We start from the raw sequence: 25,148 nt of genomic DNA on the forward strand, positions 1-25,148 counted from the left end.
GGAAAATGAAAATAAAATCGGACAAGGTTACACGTGCGGAATTTATAGGATTTCACAGATCAGTTAACAAGATGATGTGATGTTGACCTTTTTTGGGATAAATCTTAATAAACTTGGGGTATTTATAAAAACATAATATAGGTGTTGAGGTTTCACTTGGGAATTCTGTGCTGTAATTACTAATTTGCCTTCTACTATAATGTGTGATGTAGTGTTTGTGTCTACTAAATAGATACCTACAAATACAACATGCACTAACTCATGTACATTGGTAGTGGGGGCACGGGCAATGGGATGGGATAGTCTGTCACCGGCGCTTGCCCGGAGTGGTCGTGTGCGGTCTGCTCAGGGGGAGGCAACTTTGTATGGAGTCACTGCAGACTTTTCATGGAAACATTTAAAATGAGACAAAGAGATTCTTTGTCTCATTCTTACTGTGACTACAGGCTTCAAAGGGCTAGAACCCAGAGCCGTAAATCCAGTTTTAAAAAAGTTTTTTTGTACTTTATACTTTATCACTGTACGTGGTATTTTTTTTTTACTGGTCACTGGTTTAAAAATAAGAAAGTTTTCTTCCCGAAGTTTTCATATTTTTAGTGGTTTTTCATGTGATTTAGTGATAAAGTGTTTCTATTTTTCTCTCCCTGTTAGCTTGAGGATACTCGCAGCAGTGTGATTGAGACTAATAGCAAATTGAAGACAGTGACTTTTGTTATTTTGAGTTTGTGACTCTTTTCTAGTTTGTTAGATATTTTAACATGTCTGACAAATATAGAAAGTGTGTTAAGTGCGGTGCATCAGCTTTTAAGGACCCAACGCTTACTTTCCATTCTTTTCCAAGAGCCGGAAAGGCATCTAGTTGTTCAAGGTAAATATGATCATGTCTCTCATTTTCGTCTCCCTTTTTTCCTTTAAAAAAATCAAAATACGTGAGCAAAGCTCAAATCTGTGATGAATTTTGGTTTATTTTAAAATATTGTGATTTTTCAGGCTTCGAATTTGGGCAGAATATTGTTTTGCAAATGTAACTGAGAAAGAGTTGAAAGGCTTGCACGGAAGCCACAAGTTATTGTGTAGTAAGCATTTTCATCGCAGTGCATATACAGATGATACAATGAAAAAGTTAAACCGTAATGCTGTACCAAATATGTCAAGTTCACCAGTCGAAACATCCCAGCAACATTTCGTTTCAGAGGTATGAAATTTATTACTAGAAATTTATACTATCTTTATATTAAACAAAGCCATTACCTGTATGCCTCTTTTTTGGAATTAAATTTAAAAAGCTACTACAGAGCAAAGTTTTGGTATATAATTTTCAAGATTTTGTATAAATTGGTAGAAGTATGGCAATAATTGTTGGAAGAGTCAGTTCTGTTCTGTTTAAAATAAAACAATAACATGCATGGTAGGTGCAAACTCTTCTATGATTCTACACCAAGTCTGTGATGGCATATATGAGTAGGTATCTTATGGCATCTGCAGATTTTGTACCTCAGAGCCATGTTAAGCCATCAGTACTGGTTATTATCATTAACATCTGATAGTCATTAATGGATTTAACATTATCACCTTATGCCTGTCAACTAGCATCAGAGCAGCATGGTGGGCTTAAGCTCCATATCAACTCTCCTATAAGGAGGAAAGCTGGGCGTTGTAGTGGGATTTTAAAATAGGCTGATGATGATGAACATGTACATATTGTATTCCCATGGGTATGGAATCTATACAGGTGAAACAGCAGTGTTCTGCTAGTACGTTATTGTAAATAGAAAATAGGAAAAGGGGAATGCCTATCCCCTGCCCAGGCTTATCCTAACCACCCAGCAATTTACTTAAGTATATTAGCAGCTGATAATTTATTAATTACATTGGAATAGAGTAAAGAATAAAGCGATCATAGCTTGTCCCCGTTGTTGATTTTGAATGTTTTTCCTTATTTCAGGAATTGTCAGTGCCTCTACAACCCACTATACCAAATGTGCCCATCTTGTCTCAGCCACCAGATACACCACATAAATATTTAAGTCAAGTGGTATGTAATAATATATAAATATGTTGAAATATTTCATGTAATTTTAAAAATAGTATGATTTTATGCTATAATAAAAATTGCCTTATTTCAGAATCCTTCTGTGCCTTCACAGTTATCTGTACTGGATGAGCCTATATTGGTTCTGCCAGATCCATCACAGCAAACTATAATTTTAAAGGTATGTAATGTAAGATGCAAAATATTATTTTCAAATATTAACTTAAGATAGTAATTTCACTGAACTAAATGTTTTAAATAATAATTATGACCTATGTGGCAAAAAAGTCAGAGCTGTGGTCTTATAAATGGAATGTCCTGGGTTTGATTCCTGCTAAGGAATTTCAAAACATTTATAACAAGTGGACGCCTGTGACTTTGTCCATGAAATGCAGTTTTTCACAAATACTGTGTGAATCATAGATTGTTTTGGGATAAAAAGTAGCCTTTATAACTTGCTTTCAGTTGTGTGCATTTTAAGTAATTAAATATAATATTAAATTTAAGTAATTAAATATATATGTTACATGGCCTTTGTGGCGCAGTGATATGCACGGTGGATTTACAAAATGGAGGTCCTGGGTTCGATCCCCGGCAGGGCCGATTGAGATTTTCTTAATAGATCCACCTTACCGACAAAGACGTACCACCAAGCGATTTAGCATTCCGGTACAATGTCATGTAGAAACTGAAAATTAAGGGGTGTGGATTTTCATCCTCCTTCTAACAAGTTAGCCCGCTTCTATCTTAGACTGCACCATCACTTACCATCAGGTGAGATTGTAGTCAAGGGCTAACTTTTAAAGAATAAAAAACGAATGTGTCTCAAACAAGGACATGAGACAGTGCGTGCATGAAGTTTGCCAATCCACATTGGACCAGTGTGGTGGACTGGAATTGGCCTATCCCCTCTCATTCTGAGAGGAGTCTCGAGCTCAGCAGTGAGCCAAACATGGGTTGATAACGACAACATTCAGATACATAGTAACCCAGCTGGTCTGGTGAGAGGCTTTATCTAGTTATTATCCTACTGACAGAATACAATCAATTTAGCAATCTGGTATTATACGGAGTTTTAACTGCCAGGTTAGGTGCTCCCATCTTAGACTGCTATCAAATACCCTCAAGTGATATTACAGTCAGGGGCTAATTTGTATCATTAATAGCATCTTTCTCTATAATTTATATTGATTACTAATAATGCACATTGCACTTTATTATTCCAGAGCCCTTCTGTGTCAAAATCTATACACCCAGAAAACCAACTTGGCAAGCAACAACTTAAAAAATGCAAAAAATATCTGAATAAAATATATAGGCTGAAAATGGCCTTGAAAAAAAAGAAAAATGTTAAAGGAAATAGAAAATGCTTTTTAGAAGCTCTGACAAAAACTGAATACTTTGAAAAATTTAATCAATACTTAAATCCAGCTTTTGGTGTGCTTCTACAGAGTCAAATGACAAATTCACGTAGGAAACTACAGGGCCGACGTTGGACTTTAAATGAAAAAATTTTAGCATTAGCTATTTATAAAAAATCTAGTGCCTGTTACAAATTGCTGTGAAGAATGATGTGCTTGCCAAACCCAGGTACATTAAAATGCCTTTTAAACAGAGTATATTTACCATGTGGAGTGAATAAAAAAGTTATGGCAAGTTTAAAAGAAATTTCACAAGGTGAAGAAAAAAAAGATAACTTATGGGTTTTATTATTTGATGAGATGTCAATACGAAAAAATTTGATTTATAACCCAAAAACGGATGCCATTGAGGGGTACCAAGACCATGGTTCTCAAGGTAGAAACCAGCAAATGGCTTCACATGCCTTAGTTTTCATGTTAGTGGGACTGAGAAAAAGGTGGAAGCAACCCATAGCCCACTTCTTCTCAGGAGACTCAGTGACGGCAGATAGACTTCAAGCCATTATTAAAGAGGTATTAACTTAAGCCATACTCAATGTTCACTGTTACCAATAAACAAATTAAAAGTGTGGGTATAAATCGCTAGTCATTACACACATAATAATAATTATACTTAATTTGTTCCAAAGTTAGTGAAAATAGATTAATAAGCTTAGAAAAATTAGACATATTTATTTATGAAATTATCAAATGACATGCATTCTCTACCTTTATTTCTAATTATGTTTGTTGGTGCACAGTACACTACATACTTAAGCCATACTCTATGTATAAGTAGGTAGATTATATATTTCTGTAATATAATATAATAATAGAGTAGTTGACTCATATCAATTTCAATTACTATATTAATTTTGTGTAGTACATGGAATAAAAGTCCGAAATATACTGATACTGAATAATAAAATTTAAGAATTTCTTGTAAAGCTTAATTCACATCACATTTTTTTCCAAATTTTCCTAATGGTAAAAATGCTGTAGTACAATTTGTAACGTGACAATTTTACTTGATATTGATCCTAATCTTATTATTGTTAACTAATATTTTTGTCAAATGCTCCGATTGGTATAGGATTTGTTAAAGTGACATCATGAAACATAAACCATCATGGCCAACAGTGTTTTGGCTCGTATTGTCAAAACAATATTTACAAATAAAGATTTTCAGGTACTTAATCACATCTTGAGAAAAAAATTTAATCTAGCAGAACAATAATGGACAATTTGAGACTGTTTTAAAAAAAGTGTCAACTAGCCTATTGCTCAATGTGTACTAAGACAACAATTTTTTTGTCTGATTTTTATAAATTGTGTATACTTGTTTTAAAGTTAATTTTTTTTTAGGTATTGGCTGAGTGTTTCTCACATAACTTGGTTGTGGTTGCAACTGTTTGTGACATGGATGGCGTAAATATGAGGGCGTTAAATGCGTTAGGATCCACGGTCGATAGACCTTTTTTCATATATAATGAAAATGAAATTGTAACCATAATGGATCCTCCGCACCTATTAAAATGTTTTAGAAATAATTTTCTTAAACACAACATAAAGTGTCCAGATAATTTTGCAACCAATGCAGTATCAGGTACTGATATTTTTTTAGAATTAATAATTGACTTTATACTGGAAAAGATTGAAGTATTTGCAAGTCTGGCTAATTCATTTCTTTATTTACACTTTACAGGAATAGCAAAATGGGAGCACATTAAAGAGTTTTTTAAAAATGACAATAATAATCCGAATTTTGTTTTTGCACCTGCACTCACAGACCAACATATACATCCAAATGGGAAACAAAAAATGAAAGTAAAATTAGCAGCGCAAGTGTTAAGCCACTCAGTTGCAGCTGGGATTTTTGCAAAAGTAGCCAGAAGTAAGTCATCATCATCAGCCTATTTTAACCCACTACAGGGGCAGGCCTCCCTCCTATAGAGAGGGACCCACCATGCTGCTCCAATGTGGGAGTATGCAGGATAAGAGTGATGTTGTTAATTTAACGGCCACTATCAGATGTTATTGATGTTGCTCAAGACCAACAGGTATATCTGAGGTGCTCTCTGAAGTATGAGGCAGAGAGGTATAAACCACCAACTTTTCAACTAAATGATTAGGATTCTTAATGAATTTAGAAGAAAGAATAGCTCAGTACTAGGTATACCATTACCCAACCCAGGAGTCTAACCAAGGGTGGACCTTGTGATTCAAAGGCAAATGGGTTTATCAATAACCATTGGATCAACGAGGGGAATAAAGTAATTTAAGTGTTTAAATTCAGTGATAGTAATTATAGTTCATACAAGATTATTCCATAAAATTAATTGCATATATATTTTTTTTTTCAGATGAAATTTCACCTGAAGCAGTTGTTACAGCCACCTTAATTAGTAAAATGGACAACATATTTGACTCACTGAATGCAGATACTCCAGATTTAAAAAGAGGAAAACGATATTTTACAAATATAACGAAAAAAAGTGAACATTTACAGTTGTTTCATGATATGAAAACACTGTTTCAAAATATTTGTTTCATTGGGGTTCGCTGCGCTCCTCCTTCTGTCAATGGTTGGATCCGTACCATTAGGGCTGTGGAAAGGCTTTGGCATAACTTGCAAAAACTCAACATTAATGCGTTAGCTACCCGACGACTAAATCAAGATCCTCTAGAAAATTTATTTGGTTGCATAAGAGGTCACTGCGGGTCTAACCCGAATCCAAATGTACCACAATTTATTGCAGGATTGAAAACAAGTATTGTCAATAATTTAAAATATAAAAGTAGCCTCAAAAATTGTGAAGAAGATGCAAACTCATTGATGACAAATATGACCACTTTCTTAAAAACAAACACATATACATTGTCCACAAATTCAAATACATTGTCAACATCTAATAATATTCCTGACGATAATACCATTATGCCAGACGCAGAGTCTGATGAAATGCAGGCATGCGCATATGTGTGTGGGTTTATTTTTAAAAAACTGAAAAACAATACTTGTAAGTTTTGTAAAAATATAATGATTACTAAAAATGTTGAACCCATACATATATTCACTACTTTTAAAGAATATAATGACAATAAAGAAAGTTTAAATTATATGAATATTGCATTTGTTGAATGTGTAGAAACATCTGCCATAATTATTAACGAATATTTAGTAAATCATTCACATACTTCAGAATTAAAAAAGAATATCAAAATAAAATTAAATGAGATAATTACATTTAATTGGTTAGATGGATGTCTGAAGCATAAAATAGAGAATATTGATGACATTATTAATTGTGTGTCAGCAATATGCATCAAAAGATTCTGCACATTAAAAAATAGAATGTTTTCTGCAGAAGCATCCAAAAATGCGCTGCATCGGAAAATTAAAATTCTTAAACATGACTGATTAAGGTTAAAAATCAATTATTAACCTTCTTATCATGTGAGATTCGTGCTTAGTAGTGAGCCGAATATGAGTTGTCAATGTTAATGATGCAAAGATAATAATTAAGATTAACTATAATCTATATAGGTAACTCATTAATAGACCTATGGTGAATTTCTAGAGGATCTAGAATAAATTAACTTTTCACAACCCTCATGATGCATCCACTAATGATTAAATATCTTGAAAGAAGGGACAAGAGACCTTCCATTGGTACAGGTGGCAAGTCATGGTAGGCCAAAGGCTAATTGGAAGTGGCCCTTAAAAGCGTAGATGTAGGCTGCCAATCTGTCCTGGATTATGCTAAAGAATACAGCCTTTGGCTTAATTTAACCTGTTACTGTGATTTTTTTTATACATGCTGTGATTGCTGTGCTGATCATTATGACTATGTAATAAAACACTTAAAAAAAATAATTTTGTTTGCCTTTTGTCATTCATCTAATATCTTCAGAAAAATATAAGTTAAATGATTTAACTTTGTTAAAATCTTGCATGTTTAGTAACAATAATGCTGTATAATACAGGTTTATTTTGATGCAGCTTTGTTACTGGGCTGCTTTTCAATTGCAATATGATTTTGACTGAGAAATAAACTCTGTTAAAATTATTTTGCGATTGAAAAGCAGCCGTATGAGAAAAAAATTTCAAATTTTGTGGTTCGTAATTTCGCGCCAAAACTTAGTTAGATAATTCGTAATTTCGCGCCAAAATCTTAGATAGTTCGTAATTTCGCGCCAAAAGTATAGTTTAATGGAACCACTACTAGTTAGCGTGACAGCGCACAGTCTGCACCTATTTTATACGTAGTTGTGCTTCTTCTCCGTGAGTATTTGTATTCTATGGGTCTGCTTGCCATACCAGTGTTGGAATGAGCCAGTGATTTGCTTATCTTATAGTAAGGACGAGTGTCCTTACATGTATAATATATAATTTTATAATATGTATAATTACATCAATATCTAATGTGGACTTTGGACTAAATTTTCTACAAATGTTAGTTTAAGCAAGCAAAGCTTAGAACATTTTTTTAATATAAAGTCAAAGTCAAAGTAAAAATTCATTTGTTTTATTTAGGATTAGTTTACAATCACTTTTGAAACGTCAGGAAATGTAATAAAGTCGATGATATACTTTGACGGCCTCCGTGGCGCAGTGGTATGCGCGGTGGATTTACAAGACGGAGGTCCTGGGTTCGATCCCCGGCTGGGCAGATTGAGATTTTCTTAATTTGTCCAGGTCTGGCTGGTGGGAGGCTTCGGCCGTGGCTAGTTACCACCCTACCGGCAAAGACGTACCGCCAAGTGATTTAGCGTTCCAGTACGGTGCCGTGTAGAAACCGAAAGGGGTGTGGATTTTCATCTTCCTCCTAACAAGTTAGCCCGATTCCATCTTAGACTGCACCATCACTTACCATCAGGTGAGATTGTAGTCAAGGGCTAACTTGTAAAGAATAAAAAAATAATAAAAAAAAAATACTTGATTCACTTGTAGGTAACAGAACATAGAGCATTCGCCGTTTTTATATTTCGTCGAAGTGAACAATGAGCCGAGCCAAGCATAGAGCCAAATATTGCTACGAACATCTTGAGAGTTCTAGCGAACGTTCTATTCGATGTTCGTCAAAGATATTCTTCTTGGCAAAAAGCTTCAAGCAAATCTGCTCGCTAGAATGTACTCGTAGTGTTCTGTGATGTAACATTTGCACGAATGCTCAGTATGCTCAAGTGCACCTTCAGATAATGGTAAAAAAATAAAGAAAAGTTACGAGAGCTCCAAATGCTCCTTATAGTACTCGTAAGTACCTGTTGCAGATATAGAGTAAGTATACATTACATTGATGAAATGAAGTAATCAGTTAATTATTCTCAAAGCTAATTTCCAACAGGTGACAAGAGCACAGTTGTTCATTAATTTTCAACTTTATTTCTACGCTAACGATTTCAATAAAGCTGCTTTATAATAATTCTAACAGACCCAATCCAGCTTCGTTTTGACTTATTATACTTGACAAGTTCACCCCATTGGCTAGTACATTGACACATGCCACCAATTAGCTAACGGCGACAAACAGAAACTTTTGTTAGGCAGCGCTTCACCAAATAATAAAACAGAACTATAAGTTGCTTAAAGAAGATAAAGAATTGCAAAATATAGTAAAACTCTTTTTTATCACAAACTAGCAGACCCGGTCAAGCTTCGCTTTGACTTATGTGCACTTCTTCCCTATCCCTACCCTACACTACCCTACTCCTACCTACCTAAAATTTTTTTGAGAAGAAGAAATTGTTTTCGGAAATAGAAATTTTAATTACACAAAATAAATTTATGAACGCACGCGTCATTATACTAATAGCATTAACAACTGAGTCTTAGGGCCATAAATCATTTCTCTATATCTATCTCGCTTGCACTTATGGGTCTTATGGAGCCGTCTAGTGAAGGGTGTAACAATGAAAGACATATTATCGATAAGTAAAGTTTATTATCGTATCTTGTTCACAAAATTAAAAAAATTAACAATATTTGATTTAATATAATACATATTTCATATTATATAATTATTAACTAAATAAAATTAATCTTCATCTGAGTCTTCATCATCAGAATCTTCGTCTTCTGCCAAATTTATTATATATTAGTATCCATAGTGCGCAACGAGTAACACATGAATGTATTTATTTAATTGCAGTAAACACATTTATAGCAAAAAAAATACGCAATGCAATTACATTAGAAACCGACCAATCAGAATCGTCCAAATCATTATTGACTCATCATTAGCACGTGCGCAGGTAGCCGTTTATCGATAATTAGGGTGCGCAGGTAGGCGCGCTGCACATTCCTATCTTTTTTGACTTTTATGACCGGACGACTCAGATGATAATGCGCATACTATAGTCAGTATTTCTGAATGCACGTATAAATGTCAATCATTACATAAGTAGTATTTGACAGGATGGACAACAAATGTATGACAGGTACAAAGTAACATTTATGGAAAATTATTATTAATATTATTCATCTTTCATAATTATTTATTCGTCGAGTTTTTATTGTTTTATATAGTACTGCAAGCTGTCTACCAATAAATTTCTCCACTCTATTTCTTATTGTATTATTTTATTCAATTTATATAGGAGTGAAGAAATTTAGGATTTCATTTCTTACATACGGTTGGAATCAAACATCAACATGTAACTATAAAAATTCTTTTACTCCTCTTTTTGAAGGTCAAATATAATGGTAATAAAGCGACTCGTCAAGAAAACGAATTTCGCAAGAATTTGCTTTAATTAAGAATCCTAATTTTCTTACTGACCTTAATTATTAAAGTACTTAGGGCACGCACTTAGTACTTAATTAATTAAATTCTTATTTTAGTCTATTATCATTGGTAAAAAACCAATATAATTATTTTAATGTAATTTTTGACACCTACTGAAAACACTGACCTATATTATTTACATCTATGGCGCAAAAATAAATGATTAAATAATAATTAATTTAGTAAAAAAACTGTGTAAATCGTAACGTCATAGACGTTTTGTGGACCTTAGTAGTGTGTGTGTGTGTGTGTGTGTGTTTGTGTTTTAGTTTTAGCAAAATGAGAACACAATAAATTAATGAGGTTTCTGACGTTAGGATTGAAAGTGAAGCATAAATTCTGGCTGACATAACGTTAAATATGGACGACGATGTGACGGCTTTAATTATACACATGGATTAACCATTTGACTCCTAAATGGACGACCGGTCGCCCATCGTATCCGTTACGTGACATGTAAAAAAATATAACGTAAACTAAGGGCAATAGGCGAGCACAGTATCATGCTCCGCGCGATAGAGGAATATAAAGATTTTTTAACACAACGGTAGATTAAACCGCACTCTCTGACTGTCGGCTTCTTCAACGCAGACAGACTTTTCGATAAAATACTAAATGGTTGAGATTTAAAGCTCAATTTTCTTTAAATTATTGTGGAGTTAACCACCTCTATTTAAAATTAACTTTACTTTAAAGTAAATTGATGCTTAAATTATAATCCATTTATGTTGGTCTACGAATCAGTCAAACGAAAACTGAATATTTATTCTTGAACTTTAGCGGCACAACTCAATCTTCCAAAATTGCCTTAAATGGTAACCCTACCATCTTGCTCCGATTTTCGGTACCTCGGGTCGCTTTTTCAAAACGATGGCAATGTGGACCGAGACGTAAAAAGTAGAATGAATGCGGGATGGATGAAATGGTGCGAATGCCTCTTAGACTTAAGGGTGAAATGATGATGTAAAGATGGTAAAGTTCAAGTTCATAGTAGCGTTTACTTAACTTACCTCGTTGTTGGCTTACAATAAACCGTATAGTGTAGGAGTCGCCCGTTCGGTTGCTTGGGTTTCTTCCAACTGACGAGAAGAGCCGTCGGCGACTGGGACACGAGTTTGATTTCAGCGGGCGCTTCTGGTACTGTTGAAGAATATATTTACTGAGACACAAATCTATAAAATAAAAAAATAACAAAATAAAGCCTTTTATTTCTGGTTTTACAAGTAACGTACGTCTACAAAAAATACATTACAAAATTTATAAAAAAATATGACCAAAAATATGACAAATCCCAGTAGGAATCTATGGATAATTAACAGTAAATTATCGAACTTTTACACAATAAGTGTTTTCAAAACTCGAGTGTTGAAGATTTTTACCATCGATATAAGCACTGTGCGAGTGTGACAGACTCGTCATAGCTTCTATTTCGTACTAATTCACTAAAGTTTTAACTAAGTAATTGGCCATTTTGTACTCTAGTTTTCTATACTTCAAATCTCATGAAACAAGTTAACCATAAAACTTTGAAGCAAAATAAAACCGTAGTTTTTGTTTAAACCTGACCTACTGATTATATATATAACATTAACGTATTTTGATTTTTCAGTATAGCCGAGACTGCTTATTAAATTTAGTTAATACGAATTTAAATTGTATAAATTCAAAAAATATCACCATTATCAATATGGGTTACTCTTCAGCTAGCTCTCCAGTTTTGTGTTATAAGCATAAGTTTGAACTTGCCTCTTACCTATTCAAAAATGTCCACCAGCTCTTGAACCATACGAAGAGACGTAAGCTACAGGCAAAAATCCAACAGACCGTGATCGTACCTTAGATATTCCGAATTTGCAGTCGGGTCTTAATCTTGAAGCTATTAACCCATATTCGGCTCACTGCTGAGCTCGAGTCTCCACTCAGAATAAGAGTGGTTATGCTAATAGTCTACGACGTTGGCCCAATGCGGATTTACAGACTTCACCAAAGAATTAAGAAAATTCTCTGGTATGCAGGTTTTTTCACGATGTTTTTCCTTCTACGTTTGAGATACGTGATACTTAATTTCTTAAAATGCACACAACTAAAAAGCTGGAGGTGCATGCCCCGGACCGTATTCAAATCCACACCCTCCAGAATTGGAGACAGAGGTCATATCCATTGGATTATCACTGCTCTACTTTTATAATATAGTCCGTCTAAATTAGATTTTGACAGTGTTACTTGAAACATCTCGAAACGAGAATTTCAACTAAATTAATTTAGCCCAATTTGAATTTATAAGTTGGGGTACTAATAATAATGAACTATGTCGAGATAGAAGGCAAAAGCATATTTTAGTCTTCAGTCCTGAACTCCAAGCTTTGTGTGATTAAGACGAAGTGGCTTGTGGTGAAACTTCCCTTAAGTACAGACGAAAGACGAAGTTTATGTGCTAATGTTTAATAATATTATTTTCCGTAGGTCCCACAGACCTTAATTCTCGGAAGGTTAACAGAATTTTCATTGTATATTGGACAATAAAACATTACTTGCCCTTATTTGTTTCTGAATAAACTTAATTACAAATTAGAAACAATTCGGGCAAAATGGAGGCTTAACAATTTCAAATTAGACACAATACAAGAAAATTAAGTACATAGTTAACGATGTCACAGATACAATAGTTAATTCTAAACAATGTACGAGTAATTCAGAACTAGACTAACAACTCAATAAAGCTTTCGACACAATAACATGACTGGAATAATGGCTTTCATAGCTACAAGGTTAAGATCCAACAGTAAATTCGAGAAGTCTTAGGTTCGATCACTGCCTGTTGGGTGGTTTTGCCTGCCCCTGTTGCCAAGTGGCACGTCGAATCTCTTTCTACGATCGCAAACGCTTCGAAAACTAGAAAAATGTATGCGGGAATGATAGATCTTAATCACGTGACCTGTCGATAGCAAATGTGATTCCCATACATTTTTCTAGTTTTCGAAGCGTTTGCGATTGTAGAAAGAGAATCGACGTGCCGCTTCGCTACAGGGGCTGGTATCGCTTGTAGCTTACGTCTCTTTGTATGTTTCAAGAGCTGGTGGACATTTTTGAGTAGGTATATGACTTAAGTCAAGGCAAGTTGAAACTTATGCTGTACCTCTCATATTATGCTATCCTAACACAAAACTGAAGAGCTAGCTGAGGAGTAGTAGGGATGATTTTTTTTTGCAATAAAATCCTTTTATGTTATTATTATTTTTTCCTAACCTGTAAAAATGTCTGTAAGTTTCGTTAAATATTGAACGAATGGTCTTCCACCACCACAAGAACCACAAGAACCACTCAGGATACAGTCATTGTGTTCCAAGGGTGCTATTCCGCTATTGAAGAGCTATGAGAGCCGTGATAGTCCAGTGGATATGAGCTCTGCCTGCGATACCAGAGGGTATGAGTTCGAATCCGGTCCGGGGTATGCACCTACAACTTTTCAGTTGTGTGCATTTTAAGAAATATTTATCGTGTCTCAAATGATGAAGGAAAGACATCGCGAGGAAACCTGCATACCAGAGAATTTTCTCAATTCTCTGCGAGTGTGAAGTGTGCCAATCCGCATTGGGCGTGTGGTGGACTATTGGCCTAACCCCTATCATTCTGAGAGGAGACTCGAGATCAGCAGTAAGCCGAATGTGGGTTGATAATAATGATGGTCAAACGATGATAAAATCAAAATGTACTTTTTCATCTTTAACAATGAAGAACACAGCACATAAACTTAACAACATGCAGGGGAAGATATACCGTGATAGACTTACCGTCTTGTAGCGTGGAACACACAATAGGGAAGGAGAAGGGCCCGGTGCCGTAGTTGGAGAAGCCAGCCACTTTGACGGTATAGTTCGTGTACTTCAGGAGACCTTGCAAGCGCAGCTCCGTTACTAGAGACGTCGCGTTGAGCCATTGGCGTCCTGTGACAATACACACTAATAGACTAAAAGCCCATGGACAAAAGTAGCCTGTGAAATGAACCAACGCGAAAACCACTTAGAAGGCCGTTACTATATCAGAAAATAACTCTGAGCATTATGCCGTCATTTCTAAGCGGTACATTTCGATAATTATTTATTTACACAAATATTTTTTTGGACAGCATAATTAGTATACATTATTGACCGTGTTACTTAATAATTCGAACATGGTGCCATACATTTTACAATGACCTTATATAAATTTTTTTTCAAGGGCTTGTAGTCTATAATTGTTTAACACGTTTACAGTCAAGTGAGCCCAACATGGGCTCACGCCAGTTTCTATTCACAAGTTCGTGAGCCTAACGTGGGCTCATAGTGCTTGTAAATTTTTTCTATTAACCTATTAAAACTTATGCACATAAATAAAATAAAAATAGCACATTTTTTATACTTCTCTATTATATGTATGTAACTATACAAATTCTATGATTTGTAAAACAAAGTTATTCACACCATTTATAACGTGCTAAATAAGATTGCCATAGACCATTAAGGAATAAACTTTAGAGTGTCCGGCGTAGATTATCTTGATGTATCTTGGCTACTGAGGATATGATTCACAATAATATTTAATGAATATAAAAATACGCCTTATACTTGAAGGGCCGGGGGACTTTTAACAGTGGGTTAGATTTTAATTTTTGATCAAAGTTAAATTGAATTAATTATTATCAAATTTATTTTATTGTCAAAATAAAAACGTTGTTACATTTGACAGCAGGAGACAAAGCCTTTGTAACAAAACATGATTTTTTAATTTATTGAGATTTTCCTGCTCTACCTCAAGTAGAAGTGGCAGAAAAACATTCAATGTTATAAGTTCAGAAACAATGATTATTTTTACCTTAATTTGCAAGATGACTAACACAATAACAAGTGATATTACTCCTAAATAAAAGCCTGTATTAGGTATAAACAAATTTAAAAACCACAGCGAGAAGAATTCCACTTTCAATTCAACCTAGAAACTTGAAAAATATTTCAAAATTACAGAATTCAAAACTTTCGCAGATAATATCGAGTGGGTTGGGTACAAGCTCTCGGTAGATAACTATTGTTAAACTTTAAACGGTAATGGTCTGTTTAATAAGTTTTGTATTCCGGCATCGTTTTAAACTTTCCACCATTACTGGACTAAAGTTTTGCCAAGTCGTTATAATGAAGACAGGATTATTATATTCAAATTCAAATTTCATTTATTAAAAGTAGGCTCAGTTTACAAGCACTTTTGATACGTCAGTTGACTATTTGTAAAGGTTCTACCAAGGTTTCTGCTGAGAAGAAACTGGCAAGAAACTCAACAGTTGCTCTTTTAAAAATACATACAATATTATAATTTACAATTATGACAATATTACAATTCTTATAGTTTTACTTCCTGTGTGAAAGTGGAAGCTGATCTAACGGCCTCCAAGCATCTTTATCATTAAGGAACTCATCAATGGTGTAGTATTCGATTTTGAATTTAAGGTTTTAGAGTTATTCAAAATAACAAGTTAAAGATAGTTCTTTTCTTTCTATATTCAGCGTTTAATGAAAAAAATGTTGGTTATTAAAAATATAGAATGTTGAGCAGAAAATGTTTTCTTAAAATTTATGTATTAGGTAATTTTAAATACGATTTTATAAGATTTCGTTTCGGTTTATTTAAAAAGTACTACACCCAATATCAACAAAGTAAATTCTTCCATTCTCCCAGTTCAGCTCTAATTTGTATGTTATTCTCCCATGGGGGAATTACATGAAAATTTATTAACTCCAAACCCTAGCATATTTTGCATTATTAAGGAACAAATATCTAAACACGCATAGGGAGTGTTTGTACTTATAAACTTTGATATTAGTACCTAATATTAAAAGGCTACATTCTTAATACTAATGAAATTACCTTGAGCTGCATAAAGTACTGAATATCCAATTAGAGCTCCAGCTTGCTTATAAGGTGGTATAGGTTGCCAACTAACACGAAGGGCTGTTGACGTCACTCCACCGCATTCTACAGAAGACGGCCCTTCTTCTGGAGCTAGAGAAGTAAAATTAAGTATAATATTTTTTTTAAAGTAAAATCTAGGCGATTAAAACTAAAAATAAACGGGATTTGCTAATCTGAGTGAAATAATAACACAAACATTTTGAACTGTATGAACTTTATAAAAAATATCAAGCAATTATAATAAATTCGAGATCAAACCTAAGATGAGATATTCAGGACAAATTGCATTTGCAAAGTAGAAGCAAAACAACATTTAAATTAGAGGAGAGCGAAAAAGCCATCTTGAAAACAACCAAGTTAGCAAATATGCACTTCATTTAGAATTACGAGAGAATATTTTAAAGTATTAATCATGAAAATTATTTGGGAATGATTAGTTTAGCTTTGATTCAAAAGTTTCTAATGATAATACGAGTTATGCATTAAAATTTGTAAACGACAAGATAAAGGAGTATTTTGGAGAAATAAAAAAAATTCAATGCATTTTTTCCATGTCGTCAGTTCTATCCTGGAATTTTCAAGAGGATTATATTTGATTCTTTTTTTTATAATTTAAAAATAACTTTATAATGACGTAGTTACAACAAGCAAGTGTCAGTTATTTTTCAAACGACGAAAGACAGAGAGAAGGTTAATAATTCGACGTGTATATATTTTTTTATGTATGAACACGTGTAACTTTTTTATATTACAGTAGATATTTGAAAATTTCCAAAAAAATATATTATCTGGTTGAATATGTATCGCATAAAACACCACCCACAGACTAAACGGCATGCATATATTACGGGTATGATAAAATAATAGGTAATAAGAGCCCATGCTCAAAAGCACTTGATTTGTCAAAGTACCTCCTTCCCGAGTATCTTGAAACAGTGGAATCGAGAAGGGTCCATTTCCGGCACCGTTGAAAGCGGCGATTGAAACGGAATACCTGTTAGGGATATTCAATTAAAAGTTTTATGAAAAAAAATTGGAATTTTTTTCAGATATTTCTTTTTAAATAAGTCAATTTGTCGTTTGTTGGTATACGTACGATTTTTTTTTTGTTTATTTAATTTTATATTCAGTAGTAACGTAATAGTAGTAATAATAAAGTATTAAAAAATTAATTGCATTTAATGTAGTATCAAAAATATTACTAACCTTACACCTTTCAATAGACCAGTGATAACAGTCTCTTGTTTAGAATATAAAGACGATGTTTTAATGATCTTATCATTTGTATCTTGACTTTCTGCAAAAAGGTTACAAACATTAAAAATTAAAATTGTTTTAGTCATCTACATAACAATAAAAACCGATAATATGTGGCGAGAGGAAAACCATACAGCATTCCAGGAAGATCTTCCTGGTGAAGACTATGAGCTAAGATGTCACTGCCTACACACTGGCTAGCACGATGAAACAATTACGCCACCTTCAGTAGGTTGAAGGAACTAGGTATTTTATCGATGTTCTGACCATAGAAAGGTAAGGTACACAAATGCGATCTTCGTATATTAAGATAACCCTTCTAGACTACAAGCCCTTGAAAAAAAATTACATGTGAAATGAACCAACATGAATAACGCTTAGAAGGCTGTTACTATATCAGAAAATAACTCTGAGCACTATGCCATCATTTTTGAGCGCTACAGGTGAGTACGCGAGTGAAGAGTAAGGCTTGCGACCCTTATATTTCGACTCCTGCGCTGGAAAAATGTACGGCGTTTTCGGGTAAAGTATCTGTATATGTTTACAAAACGAATTGCACAAATGCCGTACAGTAATAAATGACCTATTTTGCTTCTGCAATTGTCGACAATTAATAGTTATTTCTGACTTCCGCCACCACCATTTTAGTAAGGCACTAGGATTTTCGACATTTATTTTTAATCATGTTTAACAAAGCCGTATAATTATAATTAGTCGTAATTCATCATTTGTACCTGAGAAATTCCATTCACTCGCGTACTCACCACTGTACCGCTCAGAAATGACGGCATAGTGTTCAGAGTTATTTTATGATATAGTAACAGCCTTCTAAGCGTTATTTACATTTTTTTTGTTCATTTCACAGGTAATTTTTGTTCAAGGGCTTCTAGTCTATTAATTCTTGAAGTCGGTTTAACAATAAAGTTAAACAAACGTTTATTTGTGTCATTAATTTTAGGCGTAGTATGTTTAAAACAATAACATCATACTAGTAAGATATGAGAGAATGTGACGATTTAAGAAATATCTTACAAACCCTGGATTCCGCTCAGTTGTGGGACAGCCCTCAATCTATAACCAAGTATAAGTCCGTTATGTGCATCTGCTGGCGGTGGCAGCCATCTCGCCCTCAACTCCCCTGGCGAATCTGTCTGTTCTAACTGCACACCCAACGGTGGTGATGATGGCGCTACAAAATACAATTTAAAATGTTCTAGATTAATTAAAACGTTTTCCTGTACAATATTATTATCAGCATGCCATCACTTTCATAGGCAATGAGCGAAAGGTATCTCTTTCATCTCTTGGGGCTATGAGAATACTCGTATAATTTTGGGACACCCCCAATTTTATGTTTGATAGCTGATCAGCAAATTGGGTTATAGTTATAGTTATGCCTTCTGGACCTTTACTAAAGCCGTTGGTTTGATTCTTAAAACTGGAAAATATTTTTGTAATGAGCATGGCTGTGTGTTTTTATTACTGTTAATGGTATTTCATATGTCATCATCTGAGACAAGATGACGAAATGTGATTTGTCTAAGTTTCAAACTAAAAAAAACAAATACTTTAACGGTATTTTGATTATTAATGTTTTCTTCAGTAGTTACAGAAACAAGTGATATTATAGTTATGAAAAACTTACCCTCTTCGGTGGTGGTGAATCTTACTGGCGTAGAATAAATGCTTAGGTCGGCTTGGTTACCTCCAGCTACTCTAGCACTGTAGCTGGTTGCAGGCTGAAGGTCTTCTAGCTCGATGGTGTGGCGTATTTCATCTAACCTTTATAAACATTTTCAAGATTATCATCCAAGATTTGTGTAAAATGTCATTTTGTATTTTATAATTCTGAGCCACTTGTGAAACATAACTGTCTCGGCTATAGCCCACTTGGGTAAAGATCTTCGGGAGAAAGATCCACGATTCGACTCTTATGTCAAGCCTTTGTACATTGAACTATTCTATCTTCTATTAAATTCTCAGTCGCAGCCCTTCAGCAATTGGAAAGTTGATGGTGTAACACCTCGTGCCTTGGATAGAACTTTTAGCCGTCATTCCTGGTCATTATAATTGACATCTGATAGGTACTGTTTCAGAGTAAAACATTTTCATCCTAACTTTAACCTATATTAGGCTAACCCTTTTGACAGGAGGCTGAGCTCTGTAGTGGGTCGTTTAAGGGTGATGATGAGGAGAACAAAAAAATTGGATTCTAAGAAATAAAGCAGGAATATTTAAATTAAAAAATAAAGAGATGATATTGCATCTTCTACACTGTACAGGGTGTTGCAGAGTATTTCCCATAACTTCAAGGTGTTGACAAGTCCACTTATAGAAGCAGAACTGCATAATTAATTTTCTTTTAACTAAATTTTTTTTTTAATTCTCGTACAAAGTAATTCAAATAACTCCGACTATTCATGTAAAACACGACTTTATGTATCCTTGCATTTCAAAATACGTAATCGTAGTGGTAAGACTGTCGACATCGACGAGATATTGCAACTGGCTCTTGGCAATTTCACACTTCACTAGTAAGCTACTTCATGATATTTATCAATGAATAAATTTGGCTTTGTCGGACACAATTTAAGAGATATTTAAAATATAAATATTTTTTACTCCGAAAATATTCATTTTAGCACACAATCCTTTAATTTTTTTTAATTAATTATCCTTAAAGAACCCTAGAGTTATAGGAAATACAGAGCATCCTGTATATTACGAAAGAGAACTATAAAATGGTTAATGATTCTTTACTAACCTGGTGATGTTAATTGTTTTTGCCGTGCTCCAAGTTAATCTTTGACTGTTAGTGATTTGCACGCTATAATATTGAGCTAATGACCTTGCCATGTCGCGCCAGGATAGTTTGACTGAACGACTCTTTATAGAGTCTACAGATAAATCCGTTGGGGGTGTTGGAGGCTCTAAAATGAAATTTCAGTAAATAGTAGACACTTTTAGTATACATCCAGAATACATAAATAATAAACATAAAATACATAAATAAATTTTCAGATTGAGGTTTTCTTAATATGGCCAGGTCTAGCTGGTGGGAGGCTTTGGCCGTGGCTAGTCACCACCCTACCGACAAAGACGTACCTCCAAGCGATTTAGCGTTCCGGTACGATGTCGTGTAGAAACCGAAAGGGGTGTGGATTTTCATCCTCCTCCTAACAAGTTAGCCCGCTTCCATCTTAGATTGCATCATCACTTACCATCAGGTGAGATTGTAATTAAGGGCTTAACTTGTAAAAAATAAAAATAAAAAAAAAAACATGTGTTATATATGACGTCATATTAATCTACGGGGAATACGTGCGTCTATATGACGATCTATTTGGCCTTCCCATAGAACCCGTTTTCGATAACTACTAGGGAATAGAAATGCCATCCAAGTATCATCCAAGGGTGACGCCGACAAGTAACTTGAAATGAGTTCATTAGCTTTTAGCGTTTTCTGTTCTGTGAGTTGCAAAGTGTTCGAACATAACGTGTGACACATACATTTCTTTTTTTAAAACGGCACACTTCAGATTTTAATCAATTACAGGGATTTTGATTTTCTTGGGTTTTGGAGATGTGTTACGTCACTTGCATGGCGACAAATTAACGCTACTAACGGTATTTTATTATTAACAAGACTGAGTGATATATATTGATTACCAAAAGTATTGACTAACTATAGATTAATTTGCATAGACTTACCTAATATAGTTAAATGAACGGTATAAATATCAACTCCAAATGGGTTACCAGCTTTACACTGATATAAGGCACCGTCGCTTGTTTCTGTTTGTAATAATTCCAATATACTGTTCATTCCATCATTTGTTTTAGCTTCAGAAATTTTTACTCTAAAAACAAATATCGCTCAACTAACACTTTGTTTATGTTCATTTACAAATTCATTATGAAGGTACACAAAATTATCTATCCAGCGTTGTTACATACAGTTGTTATCCAAATAAAAACAGAATAATACAAGAAAAATTAAATACCTTTGTGTCAAAGGATTAATTGGTTTCCCGTTTCTCGTCCACATTATTCGTATCGGATCATCTCCTTTAGCCTGGCATTCTATTGTAACGTGTTGTCCTAGTTTTGCTGTCAAATTCCTCGCTACTATATCGAATGTTACTGGCTCTAAAAAGCAGATGGAAATTGTTAAATACCTTGTCTTTCTACTTTATTCACATGGGTGTTCTTTTTGTGATAGTGATCTTTTTACAAAGATTGCAAATTTAAATTTATTAATTTTAAGTAGAGCCCAGTAGTTATGACCTCTGCCTCTGATTCCGGAGGACGTAGGTTCTAATCCGGTCCGGAGCATGCACCTCGAACATTTCAGTTGTGTGCAATTTATATCACATGTCTCAAATGTTGAAGGAAAACATCGTGAGGAAACCTCCACACCAGAGAATTTTCTTAATTCTCTGCGTGTGTAAAGTCTGCCAATCCGCATTGGGTTAGCGTGGTGGACTATTGGCTTAACCCCTCTCATTCTTAAAGGAGACTTGAGTTCAGCAGTGAGCTGAATATGGGTTGATAATGATGATGATGAGTTTTTAGTAAGCTTTTGTACAAGCACTTTTGAAAAGTCAAGTCTGTCAGTGAGCAGTGACTCTACCGTCAGTACGTGTCTAAATAGTTTTGTCTAAATATAGACCAGGCGCTGTGACGTGTGTGTGTGTTTGCAGTTTTGAACATTAAAAACATACAGGTAACGATTCTGCATATTGCCAGGAGGTTTGTAGGTCCATTCTTATATCCCCTTTTATGTCAAAATTATGGACTGAATAAAATATTTGTTCAGTTCTACCCAGAGTACAAACCTGTAAACAGAATGCGGTCCTCGAATTATGTACACTCAATACCTCACAGCGCCTGGTCTAATAGTTTCATATAGTTTATTTAAGCTTTGAGTTACCAGTATCAAACTGTAAACTGTCTTTATATTAGGAGACAATATCCAAATTATATAGTTGTAGGAGAAGGCGATACATTCAAATATAGCTAAATTAGATAAAATGAACTGTGTACTTACTATTAACAGAAATCCAAACTGTTTTACTAAGAGCTTCGCCGACGCCGTTTTCAACGTGGCACGTATAGAGACCAGCATCGGATAATGCCACGGAATCAAATATTAAAGATCCATTAGACAGACTTAGAACTCCACCGCCTGCGACTTCCAAAACTGGTCGCCAAGTTTCAGATACTACTAAAATAAATTAATTATTTAATTTATTAATTTCGTCCGTATCACAAACGATTCAATTGAGTTAAGTGGTACGAAAGTTATACAAGCAAATTGCATTAGTACCGAAGTACACACAGTTATATTTGAAATTGTTTTATGTAGTTAAAAATGTTTTTTGTTTATACTGGATATGCACTTGACTGAAGTGATGTCTGATGATGCAACGATGAGGCATATTGGAACGCGTTTCTGAAGAAGACACTTTCCTTGTCTTGAAGGTGCATAAAGAATGTAAGGATGGAAATATGTAAGGAAAAGACGTGTAAGGTAACATTGACTCTAGAAGGTCATCCCATATCATTTCTATGTTCTAAGACATAGTATTAAACTATTGTACTGTATATTATTAACTCAGGTAGGCAATATTTGTACAAAATATATAATGGAAATATTTAGTTGAGTTGTTAAGCTAGGTAGGATTCATTTTCGAATCTATGTAATGTATGTAATGCGCAACGATTTCATATTATCATTTCATGTAGTTTTAACGCATAATAACACTGTTTAGTGACGCAGAAGGGCTACAATATCAAACACATCCCAATACTTGCAAAACACCACTAAAACAATAATGAACAGCCTAATTGAAACGTTGCCAACTTCCGCCGAATTCATTATCATTTAGATAATCGCAGGGATCTGAACGTTCATAGGCCTAACTTGATTACTGCAATCTAAATTTATATCCCTATTTTAATCATATAAAGTTTTACGACCGTACCAAATTTCTTATTGGGTGCATGGGATTTCCTAAAGAAAATTGTGAATTAGAATGGAGATGATGACTAGCTTTGAATGTATTGATGTTAATGATACATTCGGGTAAATAAGGTCAATGTTAACTAATTTATATATAAAAAGTAAAGATTGTCTGGATAGATAGATGAAAATTCATACAGTTTTAGCTTTCTTACATTAAATGTGACATTTTTCTACTACAAACATGCAACTTTAATCATAAACGCACAAATATCAAAGTAATTTTGTTTGAACGCCCATACAAATCTAACGATTATGTACCTACGACGTCATTAATTCGTACCATTTTGTATGGGGCGTTTTTCAGGCATCCGTGGCAGTTCTGCAAATCTGACCCTCTTAATCCCTGTAACTCCGAAAGTAATGATCGCAGATACCCTATTACTTTTACAATTTGCTTTACTATTACAATACAATTAAAAAAAACTTAACTTACTATCTTTCTTCAGCCAGTGTGTTTGTGGTTGAGGATATCCATTGGCACTGCACGATACATGTCCATTTCTTCCCAATAATAATGACGTGTTTTGAGGTTCTTCATTCCATTTAGGTGCCACTAAAATGAAAATTAAGTTTAAAATCGCAAAGCGATTAATCGACGCCTCCCGTGACCAGAAGACTGGCCTATATTTAGGTCAGAGAATCAGTATTGCCATACAACGTGGCAATACTGCCAGCGTTCTGGGCACTTTACCAATGATCATCGATTCGGATGAATGTTAAGTCTGTAGATATAATTTTATATTTCATTTAAGTTTTTTTTATAATATGTATAATTGTAAAAGCGTACTTGAAATAAAGTAAATAAACTTTTTAATAATAAAAAAAAGAAATTAAATTAAATAACATACAATAGTTTAAAAAGTTTGTCTATATCTGCTATTACTAAATAAACTTGGTACAAAATATAATAGAGTCAAATTACATAATAATCGTCTTTCTGTGTACCTCAGATGTGAAATAAAATTGGTTCCAACTAAAGTTTTTTCTATTTTAATTTCAAAAGCTCTATTGACTATATTTTAAACTCTATTAAAAAGGAATGGAGTATTATTAAGTTCTTATTGAATAACTGGTCATTAATGTTGCAATAATTTTATCGAATAAAATACAGAGGTTCTCTTCGTCTATTCAATATTTTATTATATTTCGTATACATCTAGTTTCTAAAAGAGTTATTAACAGACCACTATTTCAAAGCGCATTGTATTATTAATTACACAAATCCAAAAAAAATATCTTTAAAACCGCAGTGTTAGTAGGTATAGTTTGCTACATTAAACACTTTTAACCCCTGACGTAAAATAGAGTTACATTATGTTTGACGTGTTTGTATATATGTGGCATTGTAACTTCTAATTGATGATGTTTCAAAGCTGACGAAATTGAGATTTTATAAAGAATTTTACGCCTTTTATTATTATCTGATTCCCAACTTGACAAAATGGTCTGGAGTTTTATATTTTACATATCCGAATGATTTTAAAGATTGTGAATGTGACCTGAATTCATTTTTTTTTTTTTCTGTCTGAGTAGGTGCCGATAGCTCCCTGCGGAACCACTACGGCGTCACCGGGGGGGTTGGGCGAGCGCAGAAGCATCGCCTGATGTGACCCGAAGGCTGAAAGAAAGATAGAGGACGGAACGGCTCTCTAAGGGCGTCTCCTATGAGACTCAGACCTCGGCTTAGAAGGCCATTCTGGAGG

The 25,148-nt window shown here is 34.2% G+C and overlaps 2 protein-coding genes across 2 annotated transcripts in view; one reads left to right on the forward strand and one right to left on the reverse strand.

Annotated features, from left to right (window-relative positions):
- Positions 1–25,148, reverse strand: part of LOC112045592 (cell adhesion molecule Dscam2) — a 99,328-nt gene that overhangs the window by 38,736 nt on the left and 35,444 nt on the right. Inside the window, exons 10-21 of the mRNA XM_024081844.2 lie at positions 23,879–23,998; positions 22,468–22,644; positions 21,422–21,566; positions 21,129–21,277; positions 20,182–20,347; positions 19,063–19,199; positions 18,454–18,606; positions 17,367–17,457; positions 17,072–17,154; positions 16,116–16,250; positions 14,012–14,164; positions 11,231–11,360 (exon numbers count right to left, since the gene is read on the reverse strand). Of these exons, the coding sequence (XP_023937612.2) occupies positions 11,231–11,360; positions 14,012–14,164; positions 16,116–16,250; positions 17,072–17,154; positions 17,367–17,457; positions 18,454–18,606; positions 19,063–19,199; positions 20,182–20,347; positions 21,129–21,277; positions 21,422–21,566; positions 22,468–22,644; positions 23,879–23,998 (1,639 nt within the window). The remainder of the gene's footprint in view (positions 1–11,230; positions 11,361–14,011; positions 14,165–16,115; positions 16,251–17,071; positions 17,155–17,366; positions 17,458–18,453; positions 18,607–19,062; positions 19,200–20,181; positions 20,348–21,128; positions 21,278–21,421; positions 21,567–22,467; positions 22,645–23,878; positions 23,999–25,148) is intronic.
- On the forward strand, positions 353–5,039 carry LOC112057412 (uncharacterized). Its single transcript, XM_052886359.1, has 6 exons — positions 353–868; positions 991–1,195; positions 1,946–2,035; positions 2,127–2,213; positions 3,259–3,966; positions 4,798–5,039. Exons 1-5 carry the CDS (start codon positions 759–761, stop codon positions 3,595–3,597), a joined length of 831 nt encoding a protein of 276 aa, XP_052742319.1. The 5' UTR covers positions 353–758; the 3' UTR covers positions 3,598–3,966; positions 4,798–5,039.

The sequence above is a fragment of the Bicyclus anynana genome, chromosome 2 (assembly GCF_947172395.1).
Source record: "Bicyclus anynana chromosome 2, ilBicAnyn1.1, whole genome shotgun sequence".
Lineage (NCBI taxonomy): Eukaryota > Metazoa > Arthropoda > Insecta > Lepidoptera > Nymphalidae > Bicyclus > Bicyclus anynana.

What these genes read in the sequence shown, in the direction of transcription:
- LOC112057412 (XM_052886359.1), top strand. Translation starts at nt 759, where the DNA reads ATGTCTGACAAATATAGAAAGTGTGTTAAGTGCGGTGCATCAGCTTTT. An exon ending in AAGGCATCTAGTTGTTCAAG is followed by an intron (nt 869 to 990) that starts GTAAATATGATC and finishes GTGATTTTTCAG; the next exon opens with GCTTCGAATTTGGGCAGAAT. An exon ending in ATAAATATTTAAGTCAAGTG is followed by an intron (nt 2,036 to 2,126) that starts GTATGTAATAAT and finishes GCCTTATTTCAG; the next exon opens with AATCCTTCTGTGCCTTCACA.